This window comes from Miniopterus natalensis, chromosome 17 (genome assembly GCF_054644295.1).
Source record: "Miniopterus natalensis isolate mMinNat1 chromosome 17, mMinNat1.hap1, whole genome shotgun sequence".
Classification (NCBI taxonomy): Eukaryota; Metazoa; Chordata; class Mammalia; order Chiroptera; family Miniopteridae; genus Miniopterus; species Miniopterus natalensis.
Genome location: NC_142097.1, coordinates 491,193 through 511,382, shown reverse-complemented (window position 1 = coordinate 511,382; position 20,190 = coordinate 491,193). Strand labels below are relative to the sequence as shown.

The 20,190-nt window shown below is 45.9% G+C and overlaps 1 protein-coding gene across 5 annotated transcripts in view; it reads left to right on the top strand.

Annotated features, from left to right (window-relative positions):
- DHRS7B (dehydrogenase/reductase 7B) overlaps positions 1 to 20,190 on the top strand; it is a 71,024-nt gene that overhangs the window by 30,812 nt on the left and 20,022 nt on the right. For all 5 annotated transcript variants that reach the window (XR_015715838.1, XM_087825727.1, XM_087825725.1 and 2 more), the window contains exons 2-3: positions 3,258 to 3,436; positions 11,025 to 11,134. Coding sequence is in view for 4 of the 5 variants with exons in the window: in XM_087825727.1 (XP_087681853.1) it covers positions 3,258 to 3,436; positions 11,025 to 11,134 (289 nt within the window). In the remaining variant the exon portion in view is untranslated. The remainder of the gene's footprint in view (positions 1 to 3,257; positions 3,437 to 11,024; positions 11,135 to 20,190) is intronic.

Below are 20,190 nucleotides of genomic sequence, written 5' to 3'. Positions count from 1 at the left end.
TCGAACCTGATTCTCTCAGGTAAATGGTTTGCTCTGGAGTGTCGTTTTCCACCAGCATTGTCTTGAGTTAGCTGGAAAGCCAGTGCTGATTTCTGACTTGCTTGCATCCTGATGCTGTGACAACTGTCAGGCTGAGTGCAGATGTGTGCTGTCCTCACAGAAGCTGGCCTGTGGGTGAGATGGGTCCCACTCACATGGTGCCATATTTGCCAGGAGATCATGGCTGGCAGGCAGTGTCTGGTCAGGTGCTCAGGGAATCCCGGAAGGGTACAAGGCTGTGCAGTTCTCTCTTTTTTTTATGTCAGAGCTGTCGGCTTGGGTGTTAGACAGGAACATGAAAGTGCAGTGTGTTAGAAGCTCTACTTGTCCTCCAGTAGGAGCCCTGCCTGGTGGCTTTGTTCACATCCTGCTGCTCCCGGGGTCTGGAAGACGGTGGAGGGATATCAGCTCGCCTGCCCTCTTCCTGAGGTGTGGCCTCAGTGACCGATGGCAGCCACATTTTCTGAAACAAACCTTGAGATATGGTATCCTGACTTGACAAAGTTGGGTTTTATTTTCTATCAGTTAATTTAATTAAACTATAGATATGAAGTTATAAAAATTTAATTAAAACCACAGAAAAGTATATGTTTAATGAGTTTCCTTTATTTAGAAGAAACCAGTGTTCATAAACTAGGGACTCTTTCAGACAGCCTTGGAAATCTGACTGCTCTGAAACTCATTCCTGGGCCAGGAGCTTTTAGTCAGTTGGGTTGTGATGGTGCTGATGGCAGCTACATTTACCGAGCACTTACTGGCACCAGGGACCATGCGCACATTTCCATGGACTAATTCATCCGATTCAACAAACCTGCGAGGTGGGTACTCACATACCCTAATTTACAGATGAGAATACTGAAGCTCAGAGCTGTGAAGTCCCTCACCCAGGCTGGCAAGTGGCTGAACCAGGATGTGAACCCAGGCAGGCTGTCTCGAGGGTTCCTCCTTGTAACCCCTGTACTGTGTGTGTTTTCTAGGCGGTCTCTGAAACCTCTGAATTTCAAGAGGCAACAGGCTGAGTACTGGTGCTTGGAGCTGCCCACACAACACACACACACACACAGAACCTTCAGTGCAGCTCAGGCTCAGCCCAGCTATAGGTGTCACTCAGGCAGAGTCCTTAGCCTGTGTTTGGAGCAGTGTGCAGGGTTGTTTCCACCCTGCTGACCAGGGGGAGCTCTGATTCCCAGCCCAGAGGCTGAGCCCCACTGCCCTTTTGTGAGCAGTGTCCCCATCCCCCTGGTCATCCTAGGCAGCAACTGGTCCCCACATGATTCTGGGCCAGGCAGGGTGGTTCCCTTTCTGACCTGCCTGGTATAAGGACCTGGGATTGCAGTGGGAAAAAGCTCTTCCCAAACAACTATCCTGCTGGGTTGAAAGCCCTGCCTCCCAAGTTTATTACCTAAAACCTCTGAGCTATAATTACCTTGAGGCCTACTTGTGTTTTATGTCAATTGCTGTAATTTTTTGGTGAAGCTACACCATGAAACTGGCAATCATTTCTGCCCCCAGCAGTCACTCCTCCTGCTCCCAGGAAACACTTGCAGCAACGTTTTAAGTACTTCCAGGTGCCAGACAAAGGATCCTTGGGTCCTAGCATATACCCTGGGATTCAGCCGGCATTATGGCCAGAACAGGCCTGAGCTTCCTGTTGGGCAGGGTGGTGCCATCAGTACCCAGGTGGATGCTTTAAATTGGTTACTTTAATTACCCTCCCATCCAGCTGTAGGCCTGGCACAATAGGGTGAGAGCGAAATGTATTCACTTAGACAGTGGCTGGGGTCTTTCAGAAGTAGATTAAGTGGAGGTTGATTGGGAGTTGTTTTACAGGTGTTTATCCAAGACTGCAATTAGTTTTTTATGGTGAGTGAGAATTTAGGTGTGTTTGGAAAGGCAGGTGAAGAGTTCATCTAAATACTAGACTAGCTGACCTCACAGTTCACATTGGAGCAGAACCCAGTTGCCTTGGAACAGCTTGGTTTTGATCAGGATAGCCCACCCTGAACCTAAAGGATCAGAGCCACTTGGGAGGTAGGAAGTGGGTGCTGGCGCTGAGTGGGCTCTGGCTCCAGGGCATGCGCAGAGTTGGTGTTGTCCTGGGACAGGAAGCAGAGTATTTTAGAGATGAGGAGTTGAGGAGGTAGGACATGTAGTAGGTGGCGAGGTTTCACAATCGCTCCTAATGTGATGAGTGCGTGGGAGCTTTGGCTGCTTCACAGGAACTCTGCCCATGGCTTTCAGCCTCTCCTTCGCTGAAGAGGGTCACTGTGCTCATAACACCGCAGTCCTGCCGGGGCTGTGGGAGACGCTGGCCACCTGACAAGTGGCCTCATGGCGTTTCTTTCAGTGACTGACGCGGTATTGCTCCTCCCTCACCCACATCTCCCCTCTTGGCTGTTGCTTTAGACACAGGGGCATAGGTGAGTGATGGGAGGCTGGCAGGAGGAAGGAAATTAGGGGAAGTTGTGGAAAAAACCTGTGTGTTTCCTAAGAATTGACTGCACACTGTTGCACAAATGCTCATGTGGCCTCCTGGTGTCACCTGTCCGACTGGCTCGTCGGTGATGCTGAGGGAGAACTGCCTTGGTGCACTGCAGGGCTACCTGCTCCATAGCCTGAGCCAGGGCCCTTCTGGGCAAGGCCAGCTCCCTGTGCTGAATTCCATTTGGGTGTCCAGGAGGCCTGTGGCAAGAGCACACTTGGGGGCCATTGCAGGTGCCACCCAGGGATGCCCCACTCAGGAGCATCATCTGCTCAGGGAGGAGTATAAAGATTGGTTTGATTTTTTTTTTTTGTCCTTTGAAAAAAATTTTTTTCTAGTTTCACAAATACCCAGGAATTTAAAATGATAATGGTGTTACTTAAGTTTCCTAAAATAGGTGTCTGAAGGAGAATCAGGTGAGTACTCATACACTAGTGCTCCTGTGACACTCACCAGGTAACTGGGCCCCAAGCTAAGTGACTGTCTCAGCCTGCCCTGGGTCACTGTGCACCTCTGAGGCACAGCATGAGGTCTGTGGCTTTGCTCTCTGCTCCTGTCAGTGCAGAGAGAGAGAAGCAAGTTCCATGATGCACAGGATAGGAAGACTGGCTGGACTCGGAGCTGAGGTCCTCGCAGGAGACACTTGGGCTCTGTATCTGACTAGGAGAAGAACGTTGGCATGTTTCTTGAGTTTTCCCATTTTTGTAACTAGTTTATTTGGTTTTGGTTCTTCCAGGAAGAGTCTGCTGACAGTGAGGGTCATGGACTTTGTCACCTCAACGGCCGCCGCGCCCCTGCTGTTTGGCTGTGTGGGCATCTTCAGCCTCTTCAAGCTGCTGCAGTACATGCGGGTGAAGGCCTGCCTCCAGAATGCTGTGGTGGTCATTACAGGCGCGACCTCGGGGCTGGGGCGAGGTGGGTCCTGGATGCAGGGCTCTCGGGAAGGAAAGTTGGCCTGAGCTTGAGGAGCAGCTCGGCTGCCCAGGGACCACCAGCACAGGTGCAAATAAGCGAAGCGGGTTGGTGACGGGAACCAGAGTATGTCGCTGTCCTCAGTCCAGTTGGTAAAAGCAAGAGCTTAAGTGCAGTGAGACTTTCAGCATCAGTTTTGGGAGGCAAAGGCTTGTGAGGAAGACCGAGCAAAGTGGAGACTGCAGGTCCATCTAAGGCGGCGGCCTTACTCCACACCCGCTGGATGTTGATATAGGGCTTTTTATGTGAAGGCTCCCAATTTTTAAATATGGACGACGACCTACCTCTGTGAGGGCCAAAGCATGCCTTTTCCTGGGCCCAGCCAGCACCATGGTTTATGGCCTTGGTGTCATCTTTTCCATGTCTTCTCTTTTTTGTTGTTAACTCTCACCCAAGGATATTTTTCCATTGATTTTTAGGGGGGGGGGGTAGAAACATCACTGTGAGAGAGACCCCAATTGGTTGCCTTCTACACATGCCCCAACCCGGGCCAGGGATGGAACCTGCAACCCTGGTACGTGCCCTTGACTGGAAATTGAACCCACAACCCTTTGGTGCTCGGGCCAACGCTCCAACCACGGAGCCATACCTGCCAGGGTTCCACACATTCTCTTGACTGGGCCATGCCTCCAGCAGTACTCTGGACATAGCTTTGGCAGGGTTGGAAACAGAGAAAGTGATGCCTCAGCTAACCAGTTTCTCCAGGTTAGTTCCAGTCTGATTCGGTGAACACCTTGAGCTTCTAGGTCCCAGTGAGTCACGGTCCCTACCTCCCACCACAAATGAGTTTGTAGAGCTGTCCTCATTTCCCTTACAAACATATATATTGACTTTGGCAGTGAAGGAGAGCATTATGTCACCCCCAAATATGCCACTTTGGCATGTTGATTATTTTGAATTAAAGTTACTGCCTTCCTTTGATCCCTCGAAAGCACAGATAAACCTCCCATGTGGAAGGTGCTTCACTGACAATCAGTGGCTGGTAATTACTGTGGTGCCCGGTGGGTGCCAGACCTGTCAGGGGCCACTTTGTAAAGTGTGTGATGTCTGATCACTACACTGTACACCTGAAACCAGTACACAGCAATGTTAAACGTCAGCTGTAATTGGAAAGGTTTTTAAGAAAGGTCCCCTCCCTGCACCAGGAGGTAGGAGGCATTCTTCTCACCAGAGGTGGTGAGTTCCAGGCTGAGAAGGCCATACAACAAACGTGGGTAATTCTCCACGAGTTTACTGCCCAAAGCTTGAACCCCTTTGTCTTGTCAGTTCTTCACAAATGTATTGTCTGTTCACTTTTTGTCTAAAAGATACAAACACTGCCTGCTTTGGTCACTTCCTAGAGCTTCATGTTGAATGGGGGGGCTTTTCTACACACTAAGTGAAAATGTTTCCCCCATTAACCTGTCTTACATTGATCTAATTGTTAGACCAGCCCTGGCAGTTAGAGGGAAGAAGGGGAGTTGCCCTTCCTACAGCAGGCGCACAGAGGGCAAACTTGGGCATGGGGCGTGGACCCTCTGGCTTTGTCCTCAGCACCTGCATACACGCGCAGCCTCCTACACCAGCACGTCATCCACGCTCGAGCTCTGTTCCATGAAGGCCGAAAGGCGCCCAAATTGTGGTGGACCCACCATTGCTGCAACTTTGGTTGGTGATAGTGCAGCCAGCATGGATGGGGCATCTCCCACGGGCCAGGCGCTGGGCCAGGTGCTGGGACACAGATGGAAGACAAGGCCCAGCCCATCCCTCACGGGGCGCACGGTCTAATGGAGAGGCAGGGACTTATCTCAGTATTGCTATGTCAGTAACGGGGCCTCCCAGCCAGCCTGGTAGAGGGAAGATACGTTTATTTATATGCACTGGCTGTGCATTGGATGCTTATGGCAGCTGAGAGTCAGAGAAGGCACGACTTACCCTAGGACTTCTAGCCCGAAAGTGTGAAGCCAAGATTTAAACCCACACCTCTGACTTCAGAACTCAGTCTTGTCTTACCTGAGGGGGATTTGACCAAGGAACAAGAAGGGGGGCCAGCAGGAAGGGCCTTGCAGCAGGCCAAGGCTGGGAGCAACATGCTGTGCAGGGGCTGGGAGCACTTGGGGGTGTCGTGGGAACACAAAGGAGCAGACAGGGTCTGTCTGCACGGTGAGTGGTGCAGGCAGCTAGGGGGAGCCTGGGAACTTTGGTGGATGGATTCCTTTGTGCTCACTATGGTGTTCGGGGGAGTCTCTGGGTGAACCCTGACCTGTCATTAGGTACACAGACCTGCACGGGGACAGCTGCCTCCAGGCCCTTTGCCACAGTTGTCCCCTGACCCTGACCTCACTTGATACTATATATAGGTTAGTCAGCAGCTGCTTCTCTTAATGTCAGAGAGAAGCATTTTTCTGAGAATCCCTGAGGAGTGTTTGAGGGTGGGTGAGATGGAAAGGTATGGGGCAGTGGGTGCTCCAACAGGCAGACACTGGAGGTGGACGTTGAGACGGACACTGTTCTCGTCATCGTCGCTCCCTGCTTCCTTTTCCGGACACCAGGATTGTGAAGGGAGTAGAAAATATAATTAAAAAAACCCACCCTGTGAATATTTATATGTAGAGATAGATAGATATAATGTCATCCACTTCCTGAATTCCAACTCACTCTGCTTATATTCTTCCCCATTTAACATGTTAGGGACAGGACTGCATATATCTCTTTCCCCTCCAGCCAAATAAAATAGGAACAGATTAGCCTGGCTGGTGACAAAGTGGTTAGAGCATCGGCTTGCGCACCAAAGGGTTGCGGGTTCAATTCCCAGTCAAGGGCATGTGCCTGGGTTGCAGGTGCGATCTCCACCCTGGTCAGGGTATGTGCGGGAGGCAACCAGTCAATGTGTCTCTCTCATGATGTGTCTCTCATGATGTGTCTCTCTCATGATGTGTCTCTCATGATGCGTCTCTCATGCTGCGTCTCTCTCATGCTGCGTCTCTCTCATTGATGTGTCTCTCATGTCTCTCTCATGATGTGTCTCTCTCATGTGTCTCATGATGCGTCTCTCTCATGATGCGTCTCTCTCATGATGCGTCTCTCGTGATGCGTCTCTCGTGATGTGTCTCTCTCGTGGTGCGTCTCTCATTGATGCGTCTCTCATATGCGTCTCTCTCATGATGCGTCTCTCATGATGCGTCTCTCTCGTGATGCGCCTCTCTCGTGATGCGCCTCTCTCGTGATGCGTCTCTCATTGATGCGTCTCTCTCATGATGCGTCTCTCTCTCATTGATGCGTCTCTCTCGTGCGTCTCTCATGATGCGTCTCATGATGCGTCTCTCTCATTGATGCGTCTCTCTCATGATGCGTCTCTCTCTCATTGATGCGTCTCTCTCATGTGCGTCTCTCATGATGCGTCTCTCTCATGATGCGTCTCTCTCATGATGCGTCTCTCTCATTGATGCGTCTCTCTCATGATGCGTCTCTCTCATGATGCGTCTCTCTCATTGATGCGTCTCTCATGATGCGTCTCTCTCCTGATGCGTCTCTCTCATGATGCGTCTCTCTCATTGATGTGTCTCTCATGATGCATCTCTCTCCTGATGCGTCTCTCTCCTGATGTGTCTCTCTCATTGATGCGTCTCTCTCATGATACGTCTCATGATGCGTCTCTCTCATTGATGCGTCTCTCTCATGATGCGTCTCTCTCATGATGTCCCCCTCCCTCCCCCGCTTCCGCCCCCCTCCCTCTCTCTCCCTGTCCGTCTCTCTCTCCCTCTCCCCCTCCCTCGCTTCCACTCTCTCTAAAAATCAGTGGGAAAAATATCCTTGGTGAGGATTAACAACAACAACAAAGGAACAGATTGTTAACCAGCCAACTCATGTGCGACAGCCCCTCTCGGTGGCTTCCGAGGGTGAGTGCTCCTCAGCTCCTGGGAGGAGGGAGACCCTGTGTTGCCCTCGGTGGCTTGGCCCACTGTCTTAGCCTCTCGGGGTCTGAGTTGCGAGATGAGTCTTCAGACAACTTTCTGTGATTCTCCTGTTCTGTGTATTGAAGTTGCATGAGCTTGTCCTTGTAAAACAGCAGGACCATTGTCTAAAGGGACGGAATGTTCTGGATGCCCACTTTAGCCAGCCTAAGCCCTGAACAGTCACAAACAGTTTTTTTGATTTACAGAAGCCAGGACAGGCGTCTGGCAGCCCTAGATAAATAGTACTTGAGACTCTTCCTTTTTCCCTTGACCCTCCTGCCTCCCTGTATCAGTTTTTTCAAAAAATGACGGTGAAATCCTTCCAATCCGTTATTTTCATTTCTGTCTCTCCCAACACAAACTTTAATTTCTTCCCTTTTTGGCTCTGCTAGGAAGCAAAGCTTAAGCAGAACGTAGGTGACCATTTCCAGAAACTTTATACACCAGTGTGCCTTCCCCACCTTTGGTTCTGCATGTCTGTTCCCTTTAGTGGCACCTCATAAAATATCCATTGTGTGGGTCAGGACAGGACAAGATGGGGTGAGGAAGCCCACAGAACTGGAAGTTCCTACCTGGCCAGCATGGCTCAGTGGTTGAGCATCAACCTATGATCCAGGAGATTGAGGTTCAGTTCCTGATCAGGGCACATGCCCGGAGTCGATCCCCAGCAGGGAGTGTGCAGGAGGCAGCCGATCAATGACTCTCTCATCATTGATGTTTCTCTCTCCCTCTTCCTCTCTCTGAAGTCAATAAAAATATGTTTAAAAAACAAAGAACTGGAAGTTCCTAATCTCAGGGAATGATTTAGACCAGATGAGCAGTTCTAGCCTCAGGAATGCTGGCGTCTGGCTTTGAGTGCCCCCACCCCCCAGGCCTCTGCTGCTCTGTTGAGAACAGCAGGGCAGGCAGGACAGGGCTGTGGCCCTGAGCAGACCACCAGGGACAGGCAGAGCAGGCGCTGCAGCGCTGTCTGGATTTGTGCCCTTTGTCGGGATGAGGCAGTGAACAGACCAACCAGAGCTTCAAAGAAGATAAAACAGCACACTTGGAAATGTATTGATTTAGTACCTCCACACGTTCCAGAGAACTCTACCTGGATCGCGCAGGGAGGCGCTGCCGAGGGGAAAGAATGGGCCGTGCCCGCAGGCGAGCCAGGTGCCAACACTTCCTCTTCCTGGAGGGCCCTGGGATTCCTTCTCCCTGATTTTGAAGACTTTTGGCTTTACGGAATTTTGACCCTTTTCTGGAAGGGCTGTCAGAGCAGTGACCCTGCCTGGAGCCTGCCGCCACCTTCCCGCATAGAGCAGTGACAGCCTTGACCCCTCCCCTCCCTGAACCCCTCCCAGGCGGGCCGGTCCCCCCGGGAGTCAAGGGGCAGGCACTGAGACTCCGCTCGACTGCCTGGGCCTCGGTGACCCTGCCCCAGACCCTGGTCAGCTAGGGGCTGAGGGGCCTGGCAGACTTGCCTGCGGGCTTTTGAGGGAGCCGAGCCTGGTGAGGACAGGCGGCAGTGCTTCCAACCCTTGCATTTCAGCTTTCACCGTCAGCTGTTAGAGCTTTCAAAAGGCCACTTAGAAATACAAAAGCAATACTCTGTAGTGCTTTTAAATAGTGTTTGTATCTACTGCTGTATCCGCTTTAACTCACTTCCAGGGCTGTTTTTATCTGTGTCTTACATAAGAGGAAGGGGAGAAACACAGAGGTTATAACTTAACCAAGATCACGGAACCGGTGAGGGTCAGAATCAGAGCTGAGCACAGGAAGCCTGGCCCGTTCTCTCGACCCCTGGGCGGCACTGGTTTCCATTAGCTGTCAGTTTTCAGGGCACTGGACATTTAGTTAGGACGTTTGGGGGCAGGGCAAGCAAGAAACAAGGACCCCACCCTCCTCTTCCTCTTTCCCTATAGGTTAGCTCCCCTCCCTGCCCCTGTTTTTGTGGGGCCCCTGCTAGGCTAGTCCTATTGGGCTACCCCCACCATGGCCGACCACAGCCCCTCGCTGAAACCTTGACACCGGGGCTTGGAGGAGACAAGCCGAAGGCTCCCCCTGTCTGGAAGGGGAGTGTTTCGATGTGAGCACAAAGCTGCCTTGTGGAGAAGCCAGGCTGTGGAGGTGCAGGAAAGGTGTGCGGGCACTAGGGAGCCTGCTTCCTGCTGCTGGAGGCCCTGGGCAGCTGCCACTTCTGTCCTTCCCAATCGCGGCCATTCAGCTTTTTCTCTTAGCATGGGAGCTGTCCCAGAAACCTCTGGATAAACCCTCTTTGCTTTGCCACAGTATGAGCCGGGGTCCTTGCCACCAAAAGAATATTGACTAGTAGAGGTGCCCAAATAATTCGGGACTGCTTCTCGCCATAGTCTCCTCAATGATGTCCTTGTCACTGTCCCCTGGAGTGTAGGAGTGGGCTCAATGGGGCCTGGTCTTTTCCAGTCTCCTTCCTTCCCACCCACAGAGGGAGTCCTTTAAGCATAGATGAGACTAACAAATGTGAGAGGGATGGAGGAGGGCGGGTGGGTGGAGGGGGAGAGAGTAACCAAAGAATTTATATGTGTATATGCACAACCCAAGGACACGGACAATGGTGGGAAGAGGGACTGGGGAGGGGGGTGGGACGGGGTGGAACGGGGCATTGAGGAGAAAAAGGGTCATCTGTAATATTTTTATTTTTTTATTCTTTTTTTTAACATTTTTTTAAATATATCTTTATTGATTTCAGAGAAAGGAAAGGAGAGGGGGAGAGAGAGAGAGAGAAACATCAATGATGAGAGAGTCATTGATCGAGCCCGCAACCCGGGCATGTGCCCTGACCGGGAATCAAACCCCAATCTCCTGGATCCCAGATTGACGCTCAACTGCTGAGCCACGCCTGGCCGGGCTCATCTGTAATATTTTAAACAAAAATTAAATTTAAAATGAAATAAATAAAATGCAGCCTCTCTTCATATCCTCTTGCTGTTGTAGGCACTCAGCATGCTTCAACTCTTTCCCCACCAGCTGTATTATTTCCCAGCCTAGCGAGGCTGATGAACTCTCCAGCTGCATCTGTCCGACCCCTCAGGTGCCTTTTGCACTCTGCCTCATCAAGAAAAGATCCCCTCAGGCCTCCCAGCCCTTCTCAATAGAGCCCGGTGTCCCCTGTGTTTCTATAGAACCATTTAAGCACCCCCAGGAGATAGGTACCTGTTGCATTCAAGTGACCTGGGAAGCAGCCTGGGCTGTTCTGGAGCATAGGCCTCGGGGACATGCCTGATCGTGTGCACGTCACTCGGTCCTGCTGAGCTTCGTCAGTTGTGAGAATGGGGATGTAGCTCACAGGGTTATTCAGAACTAAAGATGATTGTGGAAAGTTTGAGCATGGTACCTAACAAATCTGTCAACCGGTCCGGGTCAACACATGAGCTCTCTGAGGCAGCAACCGAGTTCCTTTATCATTGGACCTGAATTCCTAGCTCCGTGCCTGGCCCATAACTGGGGCTCATACATATGTGTTCACTGCAGGTAGGAAGAGTACATATTATGAAACATTGGGTAAGTTTGAACTGCACTGGGGAAGAAAGGCACTGAATTTTCTCAGCCAAGATTCTCTCTTCTACCTTTAGAATGCGCCAAAGTCTTCTGCGCGGCAGGTGCTAAGCTGGTGCTGTGTGGCCGGAACAGGGAGGCGCTAGAGGAGCTCACCAGAGAACTCACTGCTCCTCAGACCACCAAGGTGAGCCCACGGGTGTGTTTTCTGTGGGGAAGGGGTGCAGTCCATCCTCTGCCTGTGTAGCGTCCCTCTCCTGGGCTACTGGACATGCAGGACATCCACGTGGTCACATTGCCAGGAAGGCAGCATGTCTCCACAACAAGCGAGGCTTCATAGCCTGAGGAAGGGCTATCCTGGGGTCCAAATCCAGCTCCACCACCTACTGGCACTGCTCCCCTCTGTCCCTTTACCTGGCTGATATCTGCCCATCTCCTTTCTGTTGGGTGGGGGGAGGGCAGGTTGGTAATGACTTTTATAATTTTAATTATGGAAAAATAGACATAACACAGTGTTTATCATTTTACTGATTTATAAGTGTACAACTCAGTGGCATTAAATACACTCACAATGTATGTAATTATCACCACTGTCTATACCTAATCCTTTTATCATCCCTTACAAAATTGGTACCCATTGAACAGTAATTCATTCTTACCCCCTGGAAACCTCTATTCTACTTTCTGTCTCTATGAATCTGTCTATTCTAGATACCTCATATGAATGGAATAATACAAGATTTGTCCTTTTGTGCCTGGCTACTTCACGAAGCATAATGTTTTCAAAGTTCATCCGTATTATAATAGCATGTATCAAAATGTCATTCCTTGTGCCCTGGCCAGTGTGGCTCGGTTTGTTGGGCATTGCTGTGCACCTAAAGGTTGCTAGTGAGATTCCCTGTTAGGGCACATGCCTGGGTTGTAGGCTTGATCTCCAGTAGGATCTGTGACTCTCTCTCATCATTGATGTTTCTGTCTCTCCCTCTCCCTTCCTCTCTCTGAAAAATCAATCAATAAAATTTTTTTTTAAATTTCATTCATTTGTTGATGGACACTGTGGTTGTTTCCACGTTTTGGCTATTATGAATGCTACTGCTGTGAACATTGGTGCACATGTATCTGTTTGAGTCCCTGCCTTCAGTTTTTTGGAAGTACATCTAGGAGTGGAATCTCTTGATCATATGGTAGTTTCATGTTCAACCTTTTGAGTAGCTGCCAAACTGTTTTCCACAGCAGCTGTACCACTTTATATTCCTACCAGCAATGCACAGGGTTCCAAATGTCTCCACATCCTGCCAATACTTGTTATTTTCTGTTTGTTTGTTTTTAATTATACCCATCCTAGGAGGTATGGCCAACTTAGTTTTTTTTTTTTTGCAGACTCTTAAATTTTATTTTTCAATTACAGTTTATATTCAGTATTATTTTGTATTAGTTTTGGGAGTACAGCATAGTGGTTAGATAATTGTATACTTTACAAAATGTTCGCCCGATATTTCCAGTATCCACCTGGTGCCATACATAGTTATTACAGTATTACTGACTATATTCCCTGTGCTGTACTTTACAACATGTGACTATAGTCATGGGACTACCAATCTGTACTTCTTAATCACGTCACCTTTTTTTCCCAGTCTCCAGCCCCACTCTCCTCTGGCAGCCTGTCTCAGTCTGTTTCAGTTTTGTTTGTTTTGTTCTTTAGATTCCATATCTAAGTGAAATCATATGGTATGTTTTTCTCTGACATTTCACTTGGCATAATACCCTCTAGGTCCATCCATGGTGTTGCAAATGGTAAGATTTTGGTTTTTTTCTATGGTCGAGTAATATTTCGTTGTGAACGTGTACCACAGTTTTGTTTTTTTTCTGTTTCTGTTTTTCTAATCTCACCCGAGGACATTTTCATTGATTTTTAGAGAGAAGAAAAGGGAGAGAAAGAAACACAGATGTGAGAGAGAAACCTCGATCTGTTGCCTCCCATACATGCCCCAACCAGGGATGGAACCCACAACCTAGGTATGTGCCCTGACCAGGAATTGAACCAGCGACCTTGCAGTGTATGGGCCAGTGCTCTAGCCAACTGAGCCACACCAGCCAGGGCTGGGCCACAGCTTTTTTATTCACTCATCTATTGATGGGCACTTGGGTTATTTCCCTATTTTGGCAGTTGTAAATAACACAGGGTGGGCATACTCTTTTTTTAATATATTCATAATTTTTATTTTATTTTGTTTTAAATTTTTTGTTCAGTTTTCCAGATTTTTAAAAATTGAATTTATTAGGGTGACATTGATTAATAAAATTTAGGGGTCAAGCATAAATTCTGTAATCATCATCTATATATTGTATTGTGTGTTCACCACCCCAAGTCAAGTTTCCTTCCATCACCATGTATCCCCTCTTCTCCCTCCCCCAGCCCCATTCCCCTCTGGTAATCACCAGGCCATTGTCTGTGTCTATGAGTTTTTTTGTTTTTGTTTTATTTTTGCTTTTGCTTAATGCCTTCACCTTTTTCACCCAGCCTCCAACCTCCTTACCCCCTGACAGCTGTCAGTCTGTCCTCTATCTATGAGTCTGTTTCTATTTTGTTTGTTAGTTTATTTTATTGATTAGATTCCACATATGAGTGAGATCATATGGTGTGTGTCTTTCTCTGACTGGCTTATTTCACTTAGCATAATACTCTCCAGATCCATCCATGCTGTCACAACGGGTAAGATTTCCTTCCTTTATACAGCCAAGTAATATTCCAGTGTGTTAATGTCCCACAGCTTTTTTTTTTTTTAATTTATCTTTATTGTTGAGAGTATTACAGGTGTCCCATTTTTTCCCCACAACTGACCCCGTCCACTTCGCTCCCACCCCCTCCCCAGGCCTTCACCCCGTTATTGACTGTGTCCATGGGTTATGCTTATATGCATATAATTTCTTTGGTTAATTTCTTCCCACCCTCCATCCCCCTTCCCTTTCCTCTGAAATATGATTGTCTGTTACATGTGTCAATAAATCTATTTAGTTTGTCAGATTATTTTGTTCATTAGCTTCTTAAAGAAGACACTTCAACTTTTCCTGTAGTGCTGGTCTGGTGGTGATGAACTCCTTTAGCTTTTTCTTATGTGTGAAGCTCGTTATCTGACCTTTAATTCTAAATGATAGCTTTGCTGGGTAGAGTAATCTTGGTTGTAGTTCCATGTTTTTCATCACTTTGAGTATTTCTTGCCACTCCCTTCTGGCCTGCAAAGTTTCTGTTGAGAAATCAGCTGACAGTCTTATGGGAGCTCCCTTGTAGGTAACTAACTGCTTTTCTCTTGCTGCTTTTAAGATTCTCTCTTTGTCTTTAACCTTTGGCATTTTAATTATGATGTGTCTTGCTGTGGGCCTCTTTGGTTTCCTCTTGTTTGGGACCTTCTGTGCTTCCTGTACTTGTAAGTCTATTTCTTTCCCCAGGTAGGGGAAGTTTTCTGTACCCACAGCTTTTTTACCCATTCATGTACTGATGGGCAATTGCACTGCTTCCAAATTTTGGTTATTGTAAATAATGCTGCAGTGAACATAGGGGTGCATAAATTTTTTCTGATTAGTGTTTTAGGCTTTTTCAGATATACCCCTAGAAGTGAAATCACTGGGTCATAAGGTAGTTCCAGTTTTAATTTTTTGAGGAAACTCCATACCGTTTTCCATAGTGGCTGCACCAGTCTGCATTCCCACCAGCAGTGTACCAGGGCTCCCCTTTCTCCACAACCTCGCCAGCATTTGTTTGTTGATTTATTGATGGCAGCCATCATGGCAGGTGTGAGGTGATATCATTGTGGTTTCAATTTGCATTTTTCTGATGATTAGTAACACTGAGCATCTTTTCATATGTCTCTTGGCCATTTGTATGTCCTCTTTGGAGAAGCATCTATTCAGGTGCTTCGCTCATTTATTAATTGTTTTTATGGTGTTGCATTTTATAAATTCTTTATAAATTTTGCATATTAACCCCTTATCAAATGTATCATTTGCAAATATGTTCTCCAATTCAGTGGGTTGTCTTTTCATTTTGTTGATGGTTTCCTTTGCTGTGCAAAAAGTTTTGAGCTTGATGTTGTCCCATTTGTTTATTTTTTTTGTTTCCTTTGCTGGAGGAGACATATCAGAAAAAATATTGTTACAAGAAGTGTCTTGAGATTTTACTGCCTATGTTTTCTTCTAGGATTTTTATAGTTTCATGTCTAACATATAAACCAAAAAAAGAGACCTATATCTCTGATGAACCCAGATGCCAAAACCCTAAACAAAGTATTAGCAAATCAAATACAACAGTACATTAGAAAAATAACACATCACGATCACATGGGGTTCATTCCAGGGGCACGAGGGTGGTTTAACATATGCAAATTGATCAATGTGCTACACCACACTAACAAAAGAAAGAACAAAAATCATGATCATATCAATAGATGCAGAAAAAGCATTTGATAAGATACGACATTCATTTATGAATAAAACAATAAAATAGGAATAGAAGGACAGTACCTCAACATAATAAAGGCCATATCTGACAGACCCTCAGCCAATATCATACTTAATAATGAAAACTGAAAGCTTTTCCTCTAAGATCAGGAACAAGACAAGGATGCCCACTCTCACCATTTATTCAACATAGTCCTGGAAGCCTAGCCAGAGCAGTCGGGCAAGAGAAAGAAATAAAGTAAGTGAAGTAAATAAAAGTGTCACTTTTTGCAGATGACATGATGCTGTATATAGAAAACCCTAAAGATGCCACCAAAAAACTATTAGAAACAATAAACAAATACAGTAAAGTTGTAGGATACAAAATCAATGTACAAAAATCCACTGCCTTCCTGTATACTAACAACAAAACTTCAGAAGAAGAAATGAAAAAAACAATTCCTTTTGCAATTGCAACCAAACGAATAAAATACCTAGGAATGAACTTAACAAAGAACATGAAAAACCTATATACTGAAAATCACGAAGCATTATTGAAAGAGACTGGAAAAGACATAGCACTACCTGATATCAAACTATACTATAAGGTCATAGAACTCAAAACCAGATGGTACTGGCATAAAAAAATACACATAGATCAATGGAACAGAATAGAGAGCCCAGAAATAACCCATGCCTGTATGGTAAATTAATATTTGACAAAGCAGGCAAGAACATATACTGGGGTAAAGATAGTCCATTCAGTAATTGATGTTTGAAAAATTGGACAGATACATGCAAAAAAATGAAATGACCACCTTACACCATACACAGAATAAAAATGGATTAAGACTTAAATGTTAATTTTCAATTTCTTTTTATTAAATTTATTGGGGTGACATTGGGTAGGATCATACAGGTTTCAAGTGATACAAGATTTCTATGATACAGATCTGTATATTGCACTGTGTGCCCACCACCCAAAGTCAAATCTTTAGCCATCACCGTATATTAGGCCCCTTCACCCCCCACCTGCTTCCCTCTGGCAGCCACCACACTGCTGTCTATGTCCACAAGTTTCAGTTTTATGTCCCACATATGAGTGAAATCATATGGTTCTTAGCTTTTTCTGACTGGCTTATTTCACTCAGCACGATGTTCCCAACATCCATCCATGTGGTTGCAAATGGCAGTACTTCACCCTTCCTCATGGCTGAGTAGTATCCACTGTGTACATGTCCCACAGCTTCTTTTTTGTTTAAAATATTACAGATGTCCCTTTTTCTCCCCAATGACCCATTCCACCCCCTTCCATCCCCCTCCCCAGTCCCTCTCTACACCATTGTCCGTGTCCTTGGGTTGTGCATATATGCATGTAAGTTCTTTGGTTACTCTCTCCCCCTCCACCCACCCGCCCTCCTCCATCCCTCTGAGATTCATCAGTCTCATCCATGCTTCCATGTTATTGAATCTATTCTGTTCATCAGTTTATTAAGTTCTTTAGATTCCACGTATAAGCAAGATCATGTGATGTTTGTCTTTCTATGACTGGCTTATTTCACTCAGCATAATATTCTCCAGGTCCATCCATACTGTCCCAAAGGGTACGAGATCCTTCTTTACAGCTGCATAGTATTCCATGGTGTAAATGTCCCACAGCTTTTTTATCCACTCGTCTACTGATGGGCACTTGGGCTGTTTCCAGATCTTAGCTATTGTAAACTGCGCTGCTATGAACATAGGGGTGCATATATTCTTTCTGATTGATGTTTCAAGATCCTTAGGATACATTCCTAGGAGTGGAATCACTGGGTCAAAAGGCAGCTCCATTAATTTTTTGAGGAACCTCCATACTGTTTTCCACAGTGGCTGCACCAGTCTGCATTCGCACCAGCAGTGTACCAGGGTTCCCCTTTCTCCACACCCTCGCCAGACATGTCGTTTGTTGATTTGTTGATTGTCCCACAGCTTCTTTATCCAGCCTTCAATCACAGGACACTTTGGTTGCCTCCGTATCTTGGCCACTGTGAATAATGCTGCAATGAACATAGGGGTGCGTAAATCTTTGCAAATAAATGTTTTTGAGTTTTTTGGGTATATACCCAGGAGAGGGATTGCTGGGCAGATAATTTTTGACAAAGGAGCCAGAAACACCCAATGGAGTAAAAAAAGCCTCTTCAGTAAATGGTGCTGGAAAACCACATGCAAAAGAATGAAACTAGATTACAGTTTGTCCTGTGCAAAAATTCAAAATGGGTCAAACACCTAAATACAAGATCTGAAACAATGAATTACATAGAAGAAAACATATGTACTAAACTTACGGACCTTGGTCATAAAGAACATTTTATGAACTTGACCCCAAAGGCAAGAGAAGTAAAGGCAAAAATAAATGAATGGGACTGAATCAAACTAAAAAGCTTCTGCACAGCAAAAGGAACTGACAACAAAACAAAGAGGCAGCCAGTGAATGGGAGGTGGTATTTGCAAACAGTAGCTCCAACAAAGGCTTAATTTCCAAAATATATAAAGAACTCATAAAACTCAACACCAAACAAACAACCCAATTAAAAATGGGCAGAGGACCTGAACAGACACCTCTCCCAAGAAGGCATATGAACAGCCAATAGATACATGAAAAGATGTTCAACCTCACTAGCAGTTAGGGAAATGCAAGTCAAAACTACAATGAGAGACCACCTCACACCTGTTAGAATGACTATTATCAACAAGACAAGTAATAACAAGTGTTGGAGATGTTGTGGAGAGAAGGGAACCCTCACTCATTGCTGGTGGAAATGTAGACTAGTACAGCCATTGTGGAAAGCAGTCTGGCGATTTCTCAAAAAATTAAGAATAGAGCTACAGCCCTAGCTGGTTTGGCTCAGTGGTTAGAGCATCAGCCCGTGTACTGAAGGGTCCTGGGTTCTTTTTTTTCTTTTTTTAAAAATATATCTTTATTGATTTGAGAGAGAGGAAGGAAGAGGGAGAGAGAGAGAGATAGAAACATCAGTGATGAAAGTCATCAGTTGGCTGCCTCCTGCACGCCCCTGACTGGGGATCGAGCCCGCAACCCGGCATGTATGTGTCCTGATCGGGAATCGAACCATGATCTCCTGGATCCTAGGCCAACGCTCAACCGCTGAGCCACTCCTGGGTTGGCAAGGGTCCTGGGTTCTATTCCAGCCAAGGGCGTGTACCTCAGTTGCAGGCCTCATCCTGGCCTGGTCAGGGCATGTGTGGGAGTCGACCAATCAGTGTCTCTCACAACAATGTGTTTCTCTCTCTCTTTCTCTCTCTCCCTTCCACTCTCTCTGAAAAGCAGTGGAAAAATATACTCAGGTCAGAGAAGATGCTTGATATGATTTTAATCTTCTTAAATTTATCAAGACTTATTTTATGCCCTAACAGGTGATCTGTCCTAGAGAATGTTCCACGTGCACTTGAAAAGAATGTATATGCTGCTTCTTTGGAGTGAAAAATGCTCTGAAGATATCAATTAAATCCATCTGATCTAGTGTGTCATTTACGGCCACCATTTCCTTGTTGATTTTCTGTCTGGAAGATCTAGCCTTTCATGCCAATGGGGTGTTTAAATCCCCTACTAGGTATTACTGTTGATCTCTCCTTTTATGTCCATCAAGGTTTGCTTTACATATTTGGGTGCTCCTATGTTGAGTGCATATATGTTTACAAGGGTTATATCTTCTGTTGGATTGCTCCCTTTATTATCATATAGTGTCCTTTGTTTTAAAGTCTGTTTTGTCAGATGTAAGTATTGTGCCCCAGCTCTTTATTCCTTTCCATTTGCATGGAGTATCTTTTTCCATCCCTTTTGGTCTGTGTGTGTCTTTCATTCTGAGATGGTCTCTTGTAAACAGCATATATATGGGTCTTGTTTTCTTATCCATTCATCTACCCTGCATCTTTTGATTGGAGCATTTAAGCCATTTATATTTAAAGTGATTATTGATTGGTACATAGTTATTGCCATTTTATTTTTTTTAACTATGTTCCTCTGTTTTTGTTGTTGTTTTTCTTTGAAAAGAAGGCCTGTTAACGTTTCTTGTAATACTGGTTTGGTGGTAACAAACTCCTTTAGCTCTTTATTTCTCCTTCAATTTTAAATGATAACCTTGATGGGTAGTTTTGGTTGTAGGTCCTTGCTTTTCATCACTTGAATATATCATGCCAATCTTTTCTGGCCTGAAATGTTTTTTGTTAGCAAGTCAGCTGACAGTTTTATCTGAGCTATCTTGTAGAGAACTGGCTTTCTCTTGCTACTTTTACAATTCTCTCTTTGTCTTTAATCATTGCAATTTTAATTATGATGTGTCTTGTTGTGGGCCTCTTTGAGTTCATCTTGTTTGGGACTCTCTGTGCTTATTGGACTTGTGTATCTTGTTCCTTCTCCAGGTCAGGGAAGTTTTAGTCATTATTTCTTCAAATAGGTTCTCGAGCCCTTGGTCTCTCTCCTCCTTCTGGTACCCCTATGATGTGGACATAGTTATGCTTCATGTTGTTCCAAGGTTCCTTAAACTGTCCTCATTCTTTTTCATTCTTTTTTCTTTTTGCTGCTCTGCTTTTTTCTACCTTGTCTTCCAAATTGCTGATTTGACCCTCTGCTTTATCCTACCTACTGTTTATTCCTTCTAGTGTATTCTTCATTCCAGGTATTTTATTCTTCATGTCTGACTTTTTTTTTTTAATGGTTTTTGTGTCCTTTTTCATGCTGTTGTTGTTCTCACTAAGTTCCTTGAGCATTCTTATAACCATTTTTCTGAACTCTATATCTGATAAGTTGCTTGC